Source organism: Pristis pectinata, chromosome 27 (genome assembly GCF_009764475.1).
Source record: "Pristis pectinata isolate sPriPec2 chromosome 27, sPriPec2.1.pri, whole genome shotgun sequence".
Classification (NCBI taxonomy): Eukaryota; Metazoa; Chordata; class Chondrichthyes; order Rhinopristiformes; family Pristidae; genus Pristis; species Pristis pectinata.
The window spans coordinates 17,719,788-17,742,838 of NC_067431.1; the positions used below are offsets into that span (position 1 = coordinate 17,719,788).

Genomic DNA, 23,051 nt, shown 5'->3' on the forward strand with positions numbered 1-23,051 from the left:
ATCATTAGGTCTCCTATTGGTCTTCTCTTCTCTAAGGAGAATAAGTGCAGGTGTCCAGTTGCTCCCCATAACTGACATCCCTCATCTCTGAAACATTTTGGTAAACCTCTTCTGTATCTTCTTCAACTTCTTCCAAAAATGTGGTTTGCAGAAGTGTACAAACTATTCCAGCCAAGGTTTCTCTATCTGACTCATCTTATGAGTATTAGTGACTGGTCATTACCTTCGACATACTCAGTGTAACAAGCAAGGAAACCTTGAGCTCACGTTGCCAATGCTGGTGAATACCTCGTGAACCTGGAATAAGCACCTACCTCCAGCCTCAACTATTCCAGTGCTTTCCTGACCAACCCTTGTCTTCCATCCTCACTAAGCCTGAGCTCAAACTCGCTAATGTTTGTATCCTACACAGACCGTCCCATTCAATCATCACTGGCTCCCAACACAGCCACAACATGACATGGAAATTTTTTAAAAGTTTTCTAAGTCCTCCATAATCTCACCTCTTCTCTCTCTGTTTTTCTGGCAGCATTACTATCCCTTAGGTATCTGCACTCCTTTTGAGCATAGGCTACCTTTAAACATTTTACCATGCCTTTTACCTTGACCAAGACCACCTACCCTATTTCTTTCTGTCTCCTCCACATTGGAGAAACCAAATACAATTGGATGACCACTTTGTCAATCACCTGCATTCAGTGTTCACAATGTGGTCTCCTCTACATTGGAGAAACCAAATGCAGCTTGTGTGACCGCATTGTGGAGCACCTGTGTTCAATCCACAAGGGTGACCCTGAGCTTCCCACTGCCTGCCACTTTAATTTTCCATCCCACTCCCACTCTGACATAGTCTGTGGCCTCCTGTATTGTTACAATGAGGTGCAATGTAAGCTTGAGTAATCGCACCTCAACTTCCGTCTGAGCATGTTGCAGCCTTCTGGACTCAATGTTGAATTCTACAATATCAGGTAACTTTACAGTATTTAGGTTTTTTAAAATTTTTCTTCACACTGTGGTTTGGTGTCAAATTTTGTTTGATAATGTTCCTTTGAGGCATCTTTGTTGAAATAACTGCATCGATGGAAGTTACTGTTGTTTTGGGTGTCAAGAGGGGACATGTTGAGACAATGAATCTCCCTCTGGGATATTAGCCACTTGGGATGAGTGACCTCCCAATGTTCTGTAAATTCCCATGATATTGTGTGACAAGGAACAACCTCCAGGACAGAAGAGGAAGGGAGCAACACACAAGATGCTGGAGGAACTCAACGGGTCAGGCAGCATCTGTGGGGGGAGATGGACAGTCAATGTTTCAGATCGAGACCCTTCATCTGACCTGCTGAGTTCCTCCAGCACCTTATGTGTTGCTCCAGATTCCAGCATCTGCAGTCTCTTGTGTCTCTAAAAGAGTAAGGGAACCTTTGTTGCAAGTATGATAGTTGTGGTTTGGCCCCCAAGTGATTGAATCATTGATTTCAAGTCAATAAATCTAATCAGCAGCTATTCTAATTCCCCACTTCTATTTTAAATGAGATGCTTATTAGCAATTTGCTTCAATTGTGGCCAGTAATTTAATTAAGTACTGAAGAGAAATTAAATGTCACAGCAACTGTGTTACCACGAGACTTCCAGCCCGGAGCTTCCCTCTACCCACCTCCCTTTCTCTCTCTCTCCTCTCTCTCTGTCTCTCTCCCCCCCCCTCTCTCTCCCTCCCCTCTCTCTCCCTCCCCTCTCTCCTTCCCCCTCCCAACCCCCCTCTCCCAACCCCCCTCTCTCCCCCCCTCTCCTCCCCCCTCCCCCCCCCTCTCTCCCCCCTCTCCTCCCCCCTCCCCCCCCTCTCTCCCCCCTCCCCCCCCCTCTCTCCCCCCTCCCCCTCACCCCCCTCTCCCCCCCTCTCTCCCCCCTCTCCCCCCCTCTCCCCCCTCTCCCCCCCTCTCCCCCCCTCCCCCCTCCCCCCTCCCCCCTCCTCCCCTCCCCCCCTCCCCCCCCTCCCCCCCCTCCCCCCCCCTCTCCCCCCCTCCCCCCCTCCCCCCCTCCCCCTCTCCCCCCCTCCCCCTCTCCCCCCCCTCCCCCTCTCCCCCCCCTCCCCCTCTCCCCCCCCTCCCCCTCTCCCCCCCCTCCCCCCCCTCCCCCTCTCCCCCCCCTCCCCCTCTCCCCCCCCTACCCCTCTCCCCCCCCCTCCCCCTCTCCCCCCCCCCTCTCCCCCCCCTCTCCCCCCCCTCCCCACTGTGAGCAGCTCCTTCCTGAAGCTCCTTACAGAAAACTGATGCAGTTGTATTGAATTCCGCTTTAGAAACTTCATTCTGAAAATCCCTTGACCCTTTATTATCCCATGTTTCATTGTCAGTGCCACATGCTATTATACTGTGCAGTGCCGAAACCAGTAAAACCTGCTGTCAATAATGCGAATAATCCACCGCCATAAACGTGAGGAAAGCCATTAACTTCTTCAAATCTATCACTTAAAAATAAATGATTCCTGATCGATCTCAGGCACTGCAGTCAGAAAGTCTGTATTGTGACGGGACATAATATGAATGGGGACATTAATGTGTCGTTTCATAATTCTACAAGGATTGTCCTTTCCACTGAGAAATAAAAAGTCCATGGGAAAATGATTCTTCAGTAGGTATATAGAGAGGTTAAGGAAAGTATTAGATTAAAAGAAGAAATCTAATATTGGGTAGTTTAACAGCTGACTGTCTTGTTGGAAAATACAGAGAGTTTTCTGATGTTTCATTGGCTAAATCTACTCGATACCAGGTAATGTCAAAGCACACAGACCAGACGATACTATGTCATGTTGGTGAGAACAAGATTCAGCATCTCACTGGGAACAGTGAGCAGGATTCATGGCTTTGTGGATGGTGAGCAGGAATCAGAGTGCTGGTAATAATGAATAGACTTTGAGCCACTCAGCAGCTCAGGAAACAATGCCACTGGTAATAGTGAACAGTATTCACAGCCACAATGGGAATAGTGAACAGACTCAGAGTCACTGGTGATTGAGATCAGGATTTGGAGTCACTAGTAACAGTGAGTGGGATTGACTGCCACACTTGAGAAGAGTAAGTCAGGTTCAGAGTCACAATGAGAATTGTGAAGCGTATCCCTTACAAGGAGCCAGAATGAACGCAGTGATGTCCATTGAGAAGCATTACTGACACTGGGATGAAGAATGCTCACTGATAGATTTTTTGGTCTAGCTCAGTACAGTGGCTCTGTGATTTCCAACTACACGCTTTTCAGCAAAGTAACAAGTCATTTTATTAAGTAAAAGAGGCACAATTTGTCCTTGTCAGACTTTGCATTTGAGATGCACAGACTGCAAATGAAACAGCAGCTTGCTCAAATGGAGCATGCTTCCCTATTTATAACCCTTTCTGGAGCAAATCAATTTTCCTGACACAGAAGTAAAATATTTCGCCTGAACCTTGCAGAGTCGGTCCCTTTGTTTATCATCTCTAGCGCACCAGATGCCTCCTACCGAGGGAGGTCGAACATTTGAACCCAACTCTGATCTCTGATCAGGGCAGTTGCTGGGAGAGGGTGTGGCAGCCCAGCTCCAGACCCTACTGCATTCAGAGCGACTGTAGCATTGTCAGTGAGTTATTAGAGGAGCTACACAGGAACTACAGCAGCTAGAGAGAGAAACACAGTCACATTAGCAGTGGTCACTATGTGTTCCCCATAAACAGTGGCACATGTGAGTGTCCAGGAACCAATGAGTGAGGGGGGGGGGGGGGTAGTTGAAAGGAGATGTGTGGGGCAAGTTTTTTTTTACACAGAGTGGTGGGTGCCTAAAACAGGCTGCCGGGGAGGTGCTGGAAGCAGATATGATAGTGGTGTTTAAGAGGCTTTTAGACTGGCACATGAATCTGCAGGGAACAGAGGAATATGGATCATGTGCAGACAGAAGGGATTAGTTTAATTTGGCATCATGCTCGGCACAGACATCGTGGGCTGAAGGGCCTGTTCCTGTGCTGTACTGTTCAGTGCTCTAGGGGTGCCAAAATATAGGGGTAGTGGCCAGATACCAGTATACTGGGGAGGGCCCAGATATTGGGGTTCTGTTCAGGCAGCAAGCAGTGCCTCGGTAGTAGGTGTGTGCCAGGATACTGGGGGACTGCCTACACACTAGCGGACATCCCAGATTCTGAGAGACTGCCCAGAGACTAGCAGAGTTCCAGACAGCAGGGGAGTGCCCAGATACTGGGAGAATGGCCAAAACCAGGACCAGGTAATGGGAGAGTGCCCAGTCACAGGTCCAAGTGCCCTGATAATGGGAGAGTGCGCAGATAGCAGAGGGTGCCCTGGTACAGGAACAGTGCCCAGCATTGTGGAAGCTCAAAAACACCGTGGGAGCATGCAGTGGGATTGCCCAGATGCAGGCTGTAGTGCCCAGATACAAGAAGAGCTCAAAGACACTGAGATCTTGCACATACTCGGGGGATGTCAGGAACCAGGGGAAGTTGGCAGAGATCGGGGGAGTTCCCAAGCACCAGGAGATTGCCCAGATTGTAGGAGTGTCCAGATGTCAGCAGCCTTCCCAGATCCCAGTGGACAGCCCAGATACTGGGGATGCACCTGATCCAGAGCAGAAAATAATAACAAACATTCAATGCAGGAGTTCAGCGCAGTCTGACAGCTGGTGAAGGCAAGTGTGCAAGAGTGGGGTTGGCCTCTCCACTTCAGGGAGGGTGATACATCTGCTGTCTCCTCACTCACTACTTCACCCACCCTTTGCATCTGCTCTGATCGGCCCTGTCATTGGCCCTATATTTTGCAGCATCATCAGTAATCTTAGGCCTTGTAAAATGAAAACTAAAACCGCTCTCAACACTTCCACCAATAACCGATAGCATTCAAATAACACCATTAACAATCTCAGGAGATTCCAAAAAGCTTCATGCCAAGGTAAGTACTTTTTGAAATGTTGTCACTATTGTAATGTAGGAAATGCAGTCAGAAATTTGTGTTTAGCAAACTCCCACATACAGCAGTGTGAAATGATCATCTCTTGTGCAGTAGGTGTGTGGGTTGAGGATTCCATGTTGATCCACTGCAATGTGAGAACCCTCCTGTACATTTTCCGATGCATTGCATCAGCTGACAGGCAGACAGAGCTTTCATTTAACATCCACGGGGAAGTCACCTTTCCCAACAGTGTATAATCCTCCCCAGTACTGCACTCAGAAAGTATGTCTGGGGTCTGTGTGCTGAAGCATTGTATTGTCCTTCAACCCAAGGCCTCTATTGCAAAGGAGGTGGTGTATAAAAGTAGGGAAATCTTGCTACAACTGTACAGAGTGCTGGTGAGGTCATACGTGGAATACCGCACAAAATTTTGGTGTATAAGGAGGGCATCCATGCATTGGATATAATTCAAAGGTTGATGAGGTTAATTCCTTGGATGAAGTGTACTCTTACAAGGGTGGCACAGTGGCGCAGCTGGTAGTGCTTCTGCTTTACAGCTCCAGGGTCCTGGGTTCAATCCTGACCTTGGGTGTTGTCTCTGTGGCGTCTGCGAGTTTTCCCTGTGGCCGTGCTCTGGGTTCATCCCATGTCCCAAAGATGCCCAAGATAGTCGGTTAATTGCGCCTACTGACTGATAGAGACGGGGGGGGGGGGGCAGTTGATGGAAGTATGGGGAGAATAGAATGAGATATGGGTACCATTGGGGTAAATGGATGCTTCAAGATTGGTGCGGACAGTGGTTTCTGTGCTGTGTGACCGTCACTGGTGGGATGCCTATTGAGAGGTGAACTTATTGGAACACATAAAATTCCAAGGGACCTTGACAAGGTAGAGCAACAATCTGCTGGAGGAACTCAGTGAGTTGAGCAGCATCTGTGGAGGGGAAAGAAATTGTCGATGTTTCAGGTCAAAACCCTGCATCGGGTCCTAATGCAGAGTTTCGACCCGAAATGTCAACAATTCTTTTCCACCCGACAGATCCTGCTCAACCTACTGAGTTCCTCCAACAGATTGTTTGTTGCTCCCCAGATTCCATCGTCTACAGTTTCCTGCTTGACAGGGTCGACGCTGAGAGGGGAAATCCAGAACTAGACGACTAGGTTATAGAATAAAGGGGTCACCCATTTAAAATGGAGACGCAATGGAATTACTTCTCATTGATGGTTGTAAATCTTTGGAATTCTCTATCCCAGGAACCTGTGGAGGTTAAATCACTTAACATTCAAGGCTGAAATAGATTTTTGGCACATAGTGTGATAGAGCTTTATGTAGAACTGGCAGGAAAGTGGAGCTGAACCCAGGATCAGATCAGCCTTGAAAATACTGCATGACAGCAGGCTCAGGAGCTGTACTGGGTACTCTGCCCCTGCTCCTTTGTACTTGTATAATTCAAAAGGCGAGACTAATACATACTGAACCACAGGGAAGGACCAAGGAAATTGCGTCAGTAATCTTGCCCTCTCAGAAAGGTGAATGGATAAAACATGTTCTCTATTGGAAATCTGGATGGAAAATGTAAGTTTTATCTAAGGAGAGAGATAAGAGACTGCTTGGAAGCTGGAAGTGCCTCCAGAGGGAAAAGTCTTCCTGTGACAACAATGTTCTTTTCATCTTGTAAATGTTGCAGTCATTGTGACTGGCTACTACATTCTGCTGGGCTGATACTTTATTGAGGAGCATGTAATGCTTTCTATTTGAAGAAATGTTTGTTGCCATGATATATTTAGTTATTTTATTGCTCGATATTAGCAATCTCCCTTATCTTTTTTGTTCAGCTGATCGACCCTTGATCATCTTCCACTCATCTTGCCCCAGCAGGGAAGCAGCCAGTGTGGTGGTCAGACTGGCCGGGAGTAGCTGCTTCAGCTGCTGGAGAGGGAATGTTGGATCACAGTGCTGCTTTAGCCATCGGGGAACTTTCAGGAGATGGTGATAACCGCCAGTGGTCACAGCTGAGGGGTATATTAAAAAGTGCCCGTTCCAAGTGCTGGAGAATGGGCCAGATCCATTTGGATGAGCCATTTGGATCGGAGTCAGGAAATGGGATTGGCTGGGGGTCCGTGGTAACATACTCCCCTTAGAATGCGGGTTCAAGTGTCACTGAGCACAGAAATCCAGTCTGACATTCCAGTATAGTATTTATAGTATTGAGAGAGTGCTGCATTCATAGATTCATGGAGTGACACAGCAGGGAAACAGGCCCTTCAGCCCAATTTGTCCATGCCAGCCAAGATGGCAATCTATGCTAATCCCATTTGCCTGTGTTTGGCCCATATTCCTCTAGACCTTTCCTATCTTTGCATTGTTGGTGGCACCATGTCCCTGATGGTGTATTGGGCCAAAGGCTCCATCTGCCCTCACAGTAGATGTAAGAGATCCCAAGGCAGTACATGGAAGGAGGGCTGGAGTACAGTGCTGGGTTTCTGAGTCATTATTTATCCCTCCACAAGTAGCGGTAAAACCAATTATCTCACTACTGCTTGAGGGATGCTGTGGTGCACAAATCAACTGCCACTTGCAGTAGATACAGCAGGTAGGGATCATGGCATCTATCACAATACATTCTACTCGCAATGAGTGAAAGAAGCTAGTGTGATTCTGTGCCTGTGGAAATGGACTCAATGAAAATCGATACCTTGGAACAGTACCTTAGTGAGAGTCAATGGCAGTGGAACTGTATCTGAGTGATAGTCAGCTCATGTGGAACTGTACTCCAATGAGAGTCAGTGCCCATAGAACGGTACCCCTGTGACAGTCAGTGCCAGTGGAACTGTACCCCTGTGACAGTCAGTTCCAGTGGAACTGTACCCCTGTGACAGTCAGTGCCTGTAGATCTGGACCTCAGTGACGGTCAGTACTGAGGAATTGTACCAGTCAGTACTGGTCAGACGGTCAGTACTGATGGACCTGTATCCTTGTTACCGTTAGAGGTTATGGAACTGTGCCCTCGAGAGAATCAGTCACCATGGGATTGTACCCCACAGGGAGTCATTTGCCACGGAACTGTACCCCTGTTACGGTTCTTGGTTATGGAGCTGTACCCTGGAGAGAGGGTCAGTTACCACGGAACTGCAGCCCATTGTGACTCTGCACTTGTAGTTGAAGTGAGTTAAAGTTCAGAAATGCTGAGAGGAAATGTAAATTTTGTAAAAGCCATATCCAGTCTTTTTTTTCGCTGATTGCACTCATGCAGTTTGAATGCAGTGGCTGTATTGGTATCAGTTTATTCACCCTTAGTACGTTGATAGTATAGTGTACCTAAGTATTAGTGCACTTTAAAGAACTGAGAATAATGTGGTATGGCTTTGACACATTGTTGTACCAGTAATGCTGTTTAATCAATAAAGTATGTTCTGTGGTGTGCTCTCCCTCTGTGAAGTGCTTATGAAAGCAGCAACACAAAAGAGCCAACTGACACTGCAGACACAAGTCCAGAAATCTTGTGCCTCATCTTACAAACTAGAAGACAGTGGTTTATTAAATATTTACAGGCGTTTGATGAGCAAGTTCCCTGGGTAATGCAGCCTGTAACCCAATAGTGCTGGTGACAGGTTGGAAAACATAGTCACATCCGCCCTCTGGGCACCTGACAGGAATCAAAACAAAATCAGTGCCTGAATACTGCAATAGGAGGGAGCGGCCTATGGTGAAATATCGGAGAAGGAAGGAAACCAGAAAATGGAGAGTGATCACAACGCAGGCAGGAATCTGCATGTACAAAGTGTCTTCTCTCATCTCAGGATGTGCCAAAGCCCCTTACAGCTAGTTAGGTTCAGCACTAGAAGATTAGTGACCACTGCAATGTAGAGAAATACAACAGCATATGTGTGTATATCAAGATCCCACAATTAGTAAAGGACCAAATGATCTACTTTTGTTGATGGAGGAGGAATATTGGGCACCGGGAACAGTGCTATGTCTCTTAGTTGAAGTCACAAGATCTTTAACGCCCACTGAGGGAACTGCCAGCTTTGTCAAACTTCCCATTTTAAAGACAGCAACTTAGCAAGTGTTGTATTCGCGAGGATTTTGTCAACACTTGAAGGGAGATGGTACCTGCCTGCTCCAATGAAAGAGTGCTGCCTATTGAGTCAAGGTACCCAGACTTTCTCATTTAATCAAGGCTTGGTTAAAAACAATTTCAGCTTAAGCAGTACATATAGTTTAAGGTGGTGCTTTATATTAAACGAGCAAAGAGCAATCAAAGAGCAAGAACAAGGGAGCCCTTAAGTTTACCAGACCACCAAATGGCCATCTAAATAGCAATGTGTTGTTTCCCTTTCAATTGCCGACTTGTTGCATGGATTTCCAGCGTGCTTAGTTCTCCTGTTGCTGGGTGTAGGATTTGGAGCCAAGGGTGGAATTAGCAAACAGAACACCCAAGCTAACTGAATGATGGAGCTAAATGGCTTACACAGTTAATGTTGCACACTCTTCCCTTCTTAGTGCATCCAGTCCTGCCCTAAATCTATTGCCAGTCCTGCCCCAATCCAGGTGCCAGTTCTTCCATCTGCCCAGTGGCATTACCCCAGGGATCTCTTCCTAATCTCCTTCCTCACCTCATGGATGGACCTTGATCCTTGGCATAATTCAGACTGATACATGTACACATAGTCAGAACATGAATATATAGCACCGCAAGAGGCTATTCAGCCCATGCTGCCATGCTGGCTCTGCCAAAGATATCCAATTCATCCCTGCCCTTTTCTCATCGACCTGCAAGGTCTTCATTTTGAAATATTTATCTAATTAATCTTTAAAAGTTATTATTGAATCTGCTTCCAACAACGTTTCACGCAATGGATTCCAGCTCATGACAACTTACAATGTAAATTCTTCATTTCTCCCTAGATTTTTTGCCAGTTATATCACAACAGTGCCCTCTCCTCTGGTCACGAGCCCTTGACCAATGGAAACAGTTTCTCCTGACATCCATCTCCCTGATAATTTTGAACAACTTTCCCTCACTGGCTCCAAGAAGGTACCCCTGCAAAATAAAATCCCTCATATATGATGTTATTGGAGTAAATCTCTTCTGCATCTTATCAAAGGTCTGATTTCCTTCTTGGAGTGAGGTTCCAGAATTGCACACACTAACTGTGCCCGATTCTACAGGTGAATTAGTGGTGCGGTACCAAAGCTGAGGTTGATCAACGAACCCACCCAAGAAAACCACTGTTCCTTTGAGTGACCCACACAACCTCTGACATTCTGGGGTATGCTGACACAATGTTTACGCGTTTGCCTCACATGCTAATGGTTATCTTACCCAACGGTGGTGACCGATCAGTTATCAGCTTCATGCCATTGTTACCTGGATATCATCTGCTGTCAGGGGACTTTTCATCTCCGTCTTCTTTTCAGGAGGTGGAGGTTTATGGGATGGCGGCAAATCAATCCTGTTTGTGGCAGAAACATAAACACTTCAGTTCAGGGGCTGCAACCATTATGGAGACTTCCACTCAATGCAGGGACATGAATCAATTTCACCTTGAAATTTCAACTCACACTTGTCTCAGATCTTTTTTTTAATATTGGTTTTATTACCAGACTGTCCTCCAAATGACCCTCACTCCAGCCAGAGTACAGATCACTGGATACAAGAGCAGTCCCTACTATATCCCGTCCCTACCTTGTGAGCAATCCTGGGTTATTTCATAAACCTGCATTGATTTCTGTTAATTCTGAGCGCCTGCTGTTTGGACTCAATCAATTGCTCTAATTGCCAATAAATGTCGAGTGACAGCTGGATCACAAGTTAAAGCTCATACATCATTGCGATACCAGCAGGTTAACACTGCTCTATCTCAATGACCCAAGAGGTGTACCCAGAGAGACAGATGAGGGATTGTGATGAAATTAAAATTCTCTCTCTTAGTGAGTGCCCGGAATAAGATCCAAGTGAATGAGTGCCTGTGGTCCAAATATAACTGACCTCAGAGCTAGAGAGAAATGAAGGATGCACTGACTGAAATCCAGTGAAAAATATTAAAGGATTTGTTTTGGGGATGGCAGCAGATGTTGTATATGAGATGAAGAGAACTCTGCAGTTAGTGCCATTTCAGAAACAGGAAGAATTCTGCCACTGTTTGTCAACAAGTAGAGCATTTAAGAGAGATGGAAAGGGCTTAGGTATCTGCAAGATCAAGCAAGCCAGACCAGTTTATAAGCAATATGGCTGAAGGTGATCATTCATGGTTATCAATGATATTTCTGCCCAGAGAGAAATTGAGAAGACATGATATTGGTGGCAGAGGTAGCAGGGTGAACAGAACCCCCTCAAGGTGGAACGCGTGGAAGGATGAGAAAAACTGAGTTGAGGTGCAAGGTGTCGAGATGCATAGGAGGGCAGGCGTGGAGGAAGTGACAAAGGAAATATGTGAGATAAGAGGTTCTGGAGGTGAGGAGATGTGATGCAGGAACTGAGGGCACACAAGGTGAGGAATGGTGTAGAGGAGGGTAAGAAGTGAGGGGTGAAGAGTGAGGTACAGGAAGGTGATGAAAGGCAGAAAGGAAGGTGAACCAGTTGGCCAATATGGCTCCCTGATTTTGTTCTGCCACTCAGTGAGATCAGTGCTCAGCTCCACTTGCCTGCTTCATTTATCTTTTGATGGCATTATGGCTAAAAATCTATTGATCCTCATCATGAATATACTCAGTGATTCAGGAAAGATTCACAATCCCCTGAATGCACAGTGGCTCAGCTGGTAGAGCTGCTTCCTCACAGCTCCATTGACCCAGGTTCAATCCTGCTCTGTTGGTGTGTGGTTTGTGCATTCTCCCTGTGACTGTGTGGCTGCAGGAGCTTCCTCCCACGTGCCACAGATTGTAGGTTGGTAGTTAATTGGTCAACACAACTTGTCTCTAGCGTTTAGGTGAATGTAGTGTTAGTGTTAGAATCTGAGGGGAGTTGATGGGAATGAGGGGAAAAGATTAGAGTAAATGGGTGGTTGATGGTTGACATGGACTCAATGGGCCAAAGGGCCTGTTTCTGTGCTGTGTGACTCAGTCCTTTATGCATCACCCCTTATTCTGAGATGATGAGGTCCCATTTCTCAACTGTTCAGCCAGAGGAATATAATACTGCTGAGCTCTCCAAGATTTGAATTGGTTTCAGGGAGATAACTTTTCATTCTTCTTATCTACAGAAAATATAGACCCTGTCTTTTCTCTAGGACAATCCATCTGGTGGTGTCGACCTCTGCTTACTTTGTGCTGTTACGCACAGCCTCAGCGGTTCATGGGGCTTAACAAATATTGATGCAGAGTTACTAACTGCATATCCACCTTGGAGTAAAATATTCACTTTTCAGGACTGACTGTAGAAGTGCAAGATTCATGAGAGCAAAACAAGAAAACCATGTTTCTGCTCTCAAAATCCTTCTTAATATTGATTTATCCACAGGGAAACAAAGGATTGCAGATGCTGGAATCTAGATGAAAAACACTATGATGCTGGAGGAACTCAGCAGGCCAGCATCTGTGGAGAAAAGCAGGCGGTCAACATTTCGGGTCAGGACCCTTCTTCAGGATTGAAGATAGGAAAAGGGGAAGCCCAATATATAGGAGGGAAAAGCAGAGCAGTGATAGGTGGACAAAAGAGGGGAGGCAGGGTGGGTAAAAGGTGGTGATAGGAAGATGCAGGTAAGAGATAGTGACAGACAGGTGCAGGGGAGGAGGGGAGAGCAGGTCCACCAGGGGATGGGTCAAAGGTAAGGAGAGAACAAAAAAGGCTGCATGGCGTGCTGAGTTCCTCCAGCATCATATTGATTTATCCATGTTGAGAGGCAGGTTCTTCAGATTCACACTGCACAGGGACAAACAATCCATCAATGCTGTTTACCAATACTACAACAGCATTAACTTGCATTTATAAACCACTTTCCCTGTAATAAAATTGTCCTAGGCACTTCATGGACAATATTATTAAATAAAGTTTACCTCTGAAGTGTGTAAGGAAATGTGAATTCTAGTGGCCAGCAGCCTGGACAGAAAGAGAAGTTTTAAGACGGTTTTAAGGTGAGAAAGGGAAAGGGAGACAGAAGGGGTTGGACTAAATGCCAGAGCTTAAGGCTGAGGCAAATGAAGCACATCAGCCAATGGTGGTGTGTTGAAAATGAAGGATGAGCAAGAGGCTAGAACTGATAAGAGCACAGACATCTGGGCAGATTGTCAGCTGGAGGAAGAGATAGAAATTATGACATGGTTAACTCATGATGACTATTCAGTGGGACAGCTTGTTGAGCTTCTGCCTCACAGCTTTCAATGACTTGGGTTCAATCTGACCTACGGTGCTGTCTGTGTGAAGTTTGCATGTTCTCCCTGTGATGTGTGGGTTTCCCCTGGATAGTCCACTTCTCTCCCACTTTCCAAAGACACACTGGTGGGTTAATTGGCTTCTGTAAGTTGCCTCTAGTGTAGGTGGGTGGCAGGAGCGTCAGAGGGAGTTTATGGGTATGAGAGACAGAATGGGTTGCAGGAAGATCAGTGGGTTATGATGGGATTTTCTGACAGCTGGCATTGACTTGATGGGCTGAATGGCCCCCTTCAATGACATTAAAAAAAAGTATGAGAATATGAGAATTCATTCTATTCTAGAAGCTTCAAGTAATGTCAGTGAGGATACCGATGTCAAGTCATTGCTATTGATGCCTAACTATTGAATCACAGAATCATACAACACAGAAACAGGCCCCCTCGTCCATGCCAACCATGATGCCTATCTATTCTAATCCAGTTTGTCTCCATTAAACCTGTATCCATCTGTGCCTTTCCTATCCAGGTAACTGTCCAAATGCCTTTTCAAAACTGTAATTGTATCTGCCTCCACCAGCCCGTTCAAGATAACCACCACCCCGTGTGTGGAAAAATTTGCTCCTCAGATCTCCTTTAAGTTTCTCCCCCTTACCTTAAAACTGTGCCCTGTAGTTCTAGGTCCCCTGTCCTGGGAAAAAGGTCTATCCATCCTCTCTATGCCCCTCATAATATTATAAAAATCTATAAGGCCACCCCTCAGCCTCCTCTGTTCCAGTGAGAATAAACCCAGCATACCTAATCTCTCCTTCTAACTACAGCCCTCCGTTCCAGGCAACATCCTGCCGAATCTCTTCTGCACTCTCTCTATCGCTACCACATCTCTCCTGTAGTGTGGTGACCAGAACTGTACACAATAAGTGCAGTCTAACCAATGTTTTGTAACATTGAAGTAACATTCTGCTCAATATTGACTGCTATTAGATATCTTGAAGTCTGTACTAAGCTTCCAGAAGAAACAACCACTTCCCTGACTCAATTATTTCATAAATTTTCCAATTCATCATCAGAAAGAGACAGATTCTCAGTTGAAGACTTGACTCTGTGAAACTTTGTAAAATTTAGTTAGTAGTTGTTCTCCTCGTCAAACAGATAGTGTCTCACACACAGCCCCAGGACCAAGGAAGCAATCCTATCCCAGCTCCCTGTCGGAAGGGCGATATATCAGAGTGATGGTAAATCTGATTCCTCTCAGATTACTAGCTGCCCTGCACCAATAGAAACACAAGTAACAACATCAGTGATTTATCAAGAGCAAGGAGCATGAAATTGAGTCTTAACTTCTAATAAGTCAGCTTTTATTTGAAACTGTACCAGTAAAAAGTTACAAATAGTCCTCTCTAAGCTGTTTGTGGAAAGTGTAAGAAATTGGAGCAGCCTGCGTTAATTCTGACTGTCTAGCCATTCAGGTCATTGAAAGATAAGCAGGCTGGAAATCATTGGGACATAGACTTTCCTAAAGGCGCTCAATTAAATAAAGAGACACAGAATTTAATGATTATTACTGGGAAGCTTCAACAGGGTACCGATGATTGGGTACCCACATTGTAAGACAGGCTTTAATTTAGGCTTTAGAATTGCATAAGATTCTGCAGGGTATTACAGTGATCAGGAAATCCATAGCAACTTGCCTTTTGCAAACCTATGAATTTTGGGGAGACAGGAGACTGAAGATGCTAGAATCTGGAACCACAAATGAAATGCTGGAGGGAAATGGACAATCTGCATTTTGGGTCCAGCCCCTTCGTCTGGACTGTCTGTTCCCCTCCACAGATGCTGCTTGACCTACTGAGTTCCTCTAGCAGTTTGTTTTTTTTTTGCTATGAATTGATTTTGGTTGGACCAAAGGCGGCATCACCTGCCTGAGTATACCCCACTAGACACCAAAGTCCCAATATCAACCGGCTTTCCAATCACAGGATCACACACACCAGTTCAGAGGGGAGCTCAAAATATCACAGAAGTTTATTTGTGGTTGGGTGTGTGTTTATCAGCACTGTGATTATCTATACAGTGGCATGCAAAAGTTTGGGCACCCCTGGTCAAAATTTCTGTTACTGTGAATAGCTAAGTGAGTAAAAGATGACCTGATTTCCAAAAGGTTTAAAGTTAAAGATGACACATTTATTTAATATTTTAAGCAAGATTACTTTTTTATCGCCATCTTTTACAGTTTCAAAATAACAAAAAAGGAAAAGGGTCCGAAGCAAAAGTTTGGGCACCCTGCATGGTCAGTACTTAGTAACACCCCCTTTGGCAAGTGTCACAGCTTGTAAATGCTTTCTGTAGCCAGCTAAGAGTCTTTCAATTCTTGTTTGGGGGATTGTTGCCCATTCTTCCTTGCAAAAGGCTTCTAGTTCTGTGAGATTCTTGGGCTGTCTTGCATGCACTGCTCTTTTGAAGTCTACCCACAGATTTTCGATGACGTTTAGGTCAGGGGACTGTGAAGGCATTGGCAAAACCTTCAGCTTGTGCCTCTTGAGGTAGCCCACTGTGGATTTTGAGGTGTGTTTAGGATCATTATCCTGTTGTAGAAGCCATCCTCTTTTCACCTTCAGCTTTTTTTTTACAGACGGTGTGATGTTTGCTTCCGCAATTTGCTGGTATTTAATTGAATTCATTCTTCCCTCTACCAGTGAAATGTTCCCCGTGCCACTGGCTGCAACACAAGCCCAAAACATGATTGATCCACCCCAGTGCTTAATAGTTGGAGAGGTGTTTTTTTCATGAAATTCTGCACCCTTTTTTCTCCAAACATACCTTTGCTCATTGCGGCCAAAAAGTTCTATTTTAACTTCATCAGTCCACAGGACTTGTTTCCAAAATGCATCAGGCTTGTTTAGATGTTCCTTTGCAAACTTCTGACACTGAATTTTGTGGTGAGGATGCAGGAAAGTTGGAGAAAAAAGGGTGCAGAATTTCATGAAAAGAACACGTCTCCAACTGCTAAGCACGGGGGTGGATCGATCATGCTTTGGGCTTGTGTTGCAGCTAGTGGCACGGGGAACATTTCACTGGTAGAGGGAAGAATGGATTCAATTAAATACCAGCAAATTCTGGAAGCAAACATCACACCGTCTGTAAAAGAGCTGAAGATGAAAAGAGGATGGCTTCTACAACAGGATAACGATCCCAAACACACCTCAAAATCCACAATGGACTACCTCAAGAGCCACAAGCTGAAGGTTTTGCCATGGCCCTCACAGTCCGCTGACCTAAACATCATCGAAAATCTGTGGATAGACAAAAGAGCAGTGTGTGCAAGACAGCCCAAGAATCTCACAGAACTAGAAGCCTTTTGCAAGGGAGAATGGGCAAAAATCCCCCAAACAAGATTTGAAAGACTCTTAGCTGGCTACAGAAAGTGTTTACAAGCTGTGATACTTGGCAAAGGGGGTGTTACTAAGTACTGACCATGCAGGGTGCCTAAACTTTTGCTTCAGGCCCTTTTCCTTTTTTGTTATCTTGAAACTGTAAAAGATGGCAATAAAAAAATAATCTTGCTTAAAATATTAAATAAATGTGTAATCTTTAACTTTATGTCTTTTGGAAATCAGGTCATCTTTTATTCGCTTAGCTATTCACAGTAACAGAAATTTTGACCAGGGGTGCCCAAGCTTTTGCATGCCACTGGATTTATCTCCATTACTATTGACTTGGGCATTTAATGTCCTGCTTTTTTTATTCATTTATTGGGATCTGGGTATCAGCGTTAAGGCTAGCATTTATTGTCCATTCCCAATTACCCTTGAGAAGGTGGTGATGAACCACTTCTTGAACCACTTAAGTCCTATGAAGGTATTTCCACAGTGCTATGGAGAGGGAGTTCCAGGATTTAGACCCAGCGACAATGAAGGACCGGTAATATATCTTCAAATCAGGATGGTGTGTGATTTGCAGGGGAACCTGTAGGCAGTGGTGTTCCCATGCAACTGCTGTTCTTCTTGGTCGAAGGTATGGTTTTGGGGGGTGTTGTTCAAGTAGCCTTTGCCAGTATTGTAGTACATTTTGTAATTGATACACACCGCAATGTCTGTACACTACAGTTGGAGGGGATAAATGTTTAAGATGGTGAATGAAATACCAATCACATGGGCTGTGGAGTTGTTGGAACCCCACTTGTCCATGTAAATGGTGAATATTCCATCACATTCCTCAGCTGTGCCTTGTAGGTGATGGAAAGGCTTTGGAGTGTCAGGAAGTAAGTCACTTGCCACCTCTGACCCACTCTTGTAGCTACAGTATTTATGTGGCTGGTTTAGTTGAGTCTCTGGTCATTGGCGATGTTCAGGGTATTCATGGTGGGTAACTCAGCAACAGTAATGCCACTAAGTGTCATGGGTGGTGGTTAGATTCTCTTGAAGGTGGCTACTATCTGGTACATTTGTGGAGCAAATATTACTTGCCACTTATCAGCTCACGCCTGTATGTTGTCTATGTCATGCAGGCATGGGCTGCTTCATTTGCTGAGGAGTTACGAATGGAATTGAACATTGTGTAATTATTAGTGAACATCCCCACTTCTGACAATATGATGGAAGGAAGGCCTTTGATGAAGCAGCTGAAGTTGGTTGGGTCGAGGACACTGCTCTGAAGAACTCCTGCAGTGTGATGTCATGCAGCTGGGATGATTGACCTACAGTTTCCCAACCAACTTCCTATGTATGAGGTAGAGCATTTTTCCCAGATACCTATTGACTTGAGTTTTACCAGGGCTCCTTGGTTAAATTCTATTGCGATGTCAAGGGCAGTCACTCTCACCTCACCTCTGAAATTTTGTTCTCGGGTCCAAGTTTGGACCAAGGCTGTGATGAGGTCTAGAGCCAAGAGATCATGCTGAAACCCAAAGTGGGCATCAGTTAGACAGGTTACTGGGCAATAGATGCCACTTAATTATTGTTGAGACCTCCCATTCCTCTGATGATTGAGAGGAAGTAGCTTTATGGGGCAGTAATTAGCCAGAATGGATAACCTGTTAATTTGATTCACTGTTTCCAGAGCCTGTGTTAATCTGTACCTCAGTTTATCTGTCTGCACTTATCAGTGCATGTGTTAATTTGTGCCTGTGTTTCTGCCATGGTTTGTATCAGTCTGTGTTTACCTGCCTGCATTTACTCATGCTTTATGTCTATCTATGCTTGTGTTCAGCTGCGAATATGCTTGTATATGCCTCTATTTAGTGGCATCTGTGTGTGTCTGTGCCTGTGTTTGTTCCTTTGCTCATCTGCATTTATCTGTGCCTGCAAATTTTGCCTCTCTGGGTCAACACTTTTGTAAGTTCAAGTACTTTAACAAATAACACAAAGACTTGGTTTTCTGAGTTTTGGATTGTGCTGACAGTCTCCAGAGTCACGCAAAGGAAAGATGAAGTGTGTGGTTCCAGGCTGCCTGCTTACACTGGATGCTGTGCAACATCTCTACCCAGCACCTTGCCTGACTAACCTTTATATTTCTATAATTAAAAATAGCAAGTTAAGACAATTGCCATTCAAGAGAGATTGGTGTGTGGAAGTAATTAATTACAAACTTCTATAAGCAATGATCTGACCTCATCCCATGGTCCACCAACTCTCAGCAATCCTTTTGACTCAATGCTACACTGTTAACCCTTTCATCTCAGAAACAAACACACTTATACCCTCTCATACGATAAGATGGACTCTTGACTTCACAATCTACCTTGTCATGGCCTTGCACCTTATTGTCTGCCTGAACTGCACTTTCTCTGTAACTGTAACACTATATTCTGTTCTGCATTCTGTTATTGCTTCTCCCTTGTACTACCTCGATGTACTGATGTGATGAAATAATCCGTAGGGATGACATGCAAAACAAAGTTTTTCACTGGACCTCAGTACATGTGACAATAATAAACCAATTTACCAATTTTTATTACACTTATACCCTCTTTTGATTGTGGTCTGGCTCATGATAGAAAATAAGGGAAGGTATACAGTACATATCTCAGGAAACACTCCTGATAGTTCCACTTAGCTTGGGAGGGAGAGGGGATTGGTGGGAAGGTAGTGAGATGGGGGTGGTAATAAGGCTGGGTGTACTGCCCCCTAGCTGCCTCTGATTGATGGTGGTGCTGGCTTATTACATCTGACATTGCCACCAATCCAGGGATAAAAAAGATAATTTTAGAATGTGGACAAAGTTAACATGGAGTTACGTCATCTGCAGCCCAGAAATAGATGATTCAGCCCAACTGCTACATGGTAGAATTTTATGGTCCATACAAGCCATTCTACTTAATCTCAGCATATTCTCCTATAACGTTCTCTCTCATTCACTTATCTACTTTCCTCTCAAACATACTGATGCCACCACTAGTCTAAACTACTCCTTGTGGTGGCAAGTTCCATGTTCTAGCTACTCTCTGATAAGTTCTACCTGGATTCCTTCATGGATTTCTTAATGATTAACTTAATAAAAGTAGAATACTGCAGACACTGGAAATCTGAAATAAAAACAGAAAATGCTGGAAATATTCAGTGAGTCAGGCAGCATGTGGGGAGAAAGAAAGTGTCAGCTTTTCATCAAAACATCGATCTGCAGTGTTAACTTAATTCTGTAGCGACTTGCTTGCTTTCCCCCATATTTTCTCTACACATACTGTGTTGCAGTTTATAACCTTGTCCAGACCTTTATAAGACTAGTTCAGAAGATGTTCATCAGGTTAATCCTTTGTATTTTTCTTTCGAGAAAAAAGAGCCCCAGACTGCTGCATTTCCTGATGGTTATAATCTCTTGGTTCTGGTAGCACTCTTCTGAAGGCATAGTCCTAGTTTAAAGGGACAGCCATAGCCTTTAAATAATTCCATGTTGTATAGAAGCTCGTGTTTCTGGTGTCTGAGTGGGGTGGTGAACCTTCTTATATCCTGTCAGTGAATATTAGTAACCTGATCACAGAGTCAAGACAATTCTAATAAGATTACATACAGCTCGTCATCTTTAGTGACATAATTCCCGGTGCTGTCAGTTGCTTCCTCATACTTTATGTGATCCCTCCAATACGTCCAGATCAAGTACAGCACATGTACCATACCATATCTCACAAGTGGTCCAATGAGGAAATATTAATCTGAATACTTTAATTATTGCATTGCCAAGACACAAGAATAAACATCCAGATTTTGGAATAGTGCAGAGAAAAGTCCCCAAGGAAGAGAGGAACTGACTCATAAAGCAAGGTTAAATTCTTAAATCCCTCTCAGGTTGCATCTTGGGATCACTTACTACATTGAAACTTCAGATTGTAGTTGTATTTTACTGTGAAGTGCTGTACTTTGCCAGAAAGCGCTATACTATTGTATTTTAAAGGATATTTCATTTTCCCTGACAGTGTTTAATATTTCTGCACAAGGCAGTGTAAATGCAAAGCAGGTGGGTCTGACTCAACAAACATGTACAGGATTGTATTCACTTAATGAATCATGTTAATGTGGAACTCAATGAAATATCAAACTCACAAAGCAGTTAATAAAAAAACTTTCATCTGTAAAAATTCAGCATGAGTAGGAAGATAGGCAAAGGGACTCAGGGATATTTTAATAAGATTTTAACAGTTCTAATTTAATATGCTAACTTCATCATAAAGGGCCTGAGGCAAAAACTAATGAAGGCTGTCTTTACTGAGTAAGTTAAAGCAATAGAGGAAGAGACAAAAGCAGGGTAGGATAGAGATTGGGATAAAGAGATACTGAAAGAAAGATTGAGAAAGATAGATATAACAGTTGATAGGTTGAAAGTTATAAGGAAATGGAGGTAAGGAAAGAAAGATAGCGATGGAAAGAGATGGATATTTAAAGACAGAGAACTTGACAGGGAGATAGATGGGATAGATAAAGAGATATTAAAAGATAGAAAGGGAGAACTCATTAACTTTGTAAACACTAAGGCTTTGAGAATCATAATATTTTTCATGTTAATGTCAAGACCAAAGTAGGTCCTTCGCAGTGAGGGACGCCTATGCACCACCAGCACTGCCCTGCACTGTCAGTCTCTCTCACCCCCACTCTATCTCTGTCTCTCTCTCCCTCTGTCCTCTCTCTGTGTTTCTTTTTCATACTATGTTGAGGCAGCAGGATTTGGTGTCATAGAGAGGTACAACAGGGAAGCAAGTACGTAGGCCCACTGAGTCCACGCAGACCGTCAATCGCCCATTTACACTTACTTTGCACACTTATCCTATGTTAATTCCATTTTGTTTATTTTCCCACTTTCTCATCAACTCATCCCAGATTTTCATTGACACACCGGAAGCAATCTACAGTGGCCAATTAAGTTATCAACCTACATGTCTTTGGGGTGTGGGAGGAAATGGGAGCACCCAGAGGAAACCCATGTGGTCACAGGGAGAACATGCAAACTCTACACTGACACCTCCAGAAGTCATGACTGAACCAGGGTCTCTGGCACTGTGAGGCAGCTGCTCTACCACCTGCACTTCAGAGTCAGAGGGCCATTGTGGGTGGGACAGGATGGTGTGACACTTTACAGTGATGGCTTGAGCTGAAATGTTGCATTAGTGGACTCGTATTGCTGAATCTGCAATTTTCATAAAATTACAATTTAAATAGGAACTAGTCAGTGTCAGTAATTAGCACCTGGTCAGGATTCAGTGAGCACATGGTCAGTTCTTAATGAGTACTCAGAACTTGGCTGCATTTGGTCAATACTCAATTAGTACTGAGTGAATATTCAGTTAATACCGAGCATGCAGTCAGTATACGGTCAGTATTTGGTCAGAAGTTGGTAAGATCTTGGCCGCTACTTGATCAGTGCCTTGTCAGTACTCACAGGTCATTGTCCGTGTCTGCTCGATTCTTCTGCTGACGTCGATAAATGAAGAAAATGGTCACTATGGCACTGATGATGATAACTGCAGCGATAATTCCACCCAGAATTCCTATTACACTTCCAGGGGCTCCCTGGGGTAGTGGCTTATCTGTAAATAGAAAGCAAATGTACATTTTTAAATTGCTTTATTCTGAACTCCAAAGAACAACTAGAAATTGTGACCTTGTAAATCTTTGAGGACCACTGTATAAACATACGGGAGCAAAAGAAATAGAAGAATAGGCCAATAGGAGATCTGAAGTAGGAGGTGCAGCCTGAGTTCCTCAGGCTGAATGGCCTCTGGGCTGTTGATTTGACATAAATCTATGCATTGTCACTCTCTGGAACTTTGATCTCCTTCTGATCTCCACTGGATGGTCTGTAACTGCAGCTCTCCCTTATCATTCTCCACTCTTTTACCTCCTGCTCTCCTCAAGGCGTTGATTCCTTGTTAGAATTTCAGACACGATGGTTGATCGCTCCCTTGTGGCCAGACAATGAATGTCCACCGGCCATTTGACTGTGAAGGGCATCACAGCAAGCTCAATTCCTCTTGCTCACTACATACACACTCACACACACGAACATGCACAATCTATTGAGGGTCACTGGATTAGGATCAAACACTGAAACCAAGTTCATAGTTCAGTGATGTTGAGACCAATTATAATCCCCACTCCTGATGTCAGTTAACCCAGGTACTGGACCTCTGGTCTCTCTGGCTTCATTTACCTGAGGAGACCAAGATGTGACCCAGCACTATACAGGACTGTGACACAGGATATTGGTTTGTATTCCTGTTTCTAAATATTTCCATATCTTTACATGTTGATGTTCTTCTTCGGTCCCTATCTTAGCATGAACATTTGTGAATCCATATATCTGTTCAGTTGCATCCACAATTCATCGTGCACCTT

The 23,051-nt window shown here is 44.4% G+C and overlaps 1 protein-coding gene across 4 annotated transcripts in view; it reads right to left on the minus strand.

Moving 5' to 3' along the window:
* nectin1b (nectin cell adhesion molecule 1b) overlaps positions 1-23,051 on the minus strand; it is a 379,915-nt gene that overhangs the window by 22,897 nt on the left and 333,967 nt on the right. For all 4 annotated transcript variants that reach the window (XM_052039770.1, XM_052039767.1, XM_052039771.1 and 1 more), the window contains exons 6-7: positions 22,096-22,243; positions 10,292-10,376 (exon numbers count right to left, since the gene is read on the minus strand). In XM_052039770.1, the coding sequence (XP_051895730.1) occupies positions 10,292-10,376; positions 22,096-22,243 (233 nt within the window). The remainder of the gene's footprint in view (positions 1-10,291; positions 10,377-22,095; positions 22,244-23,051) is intronic.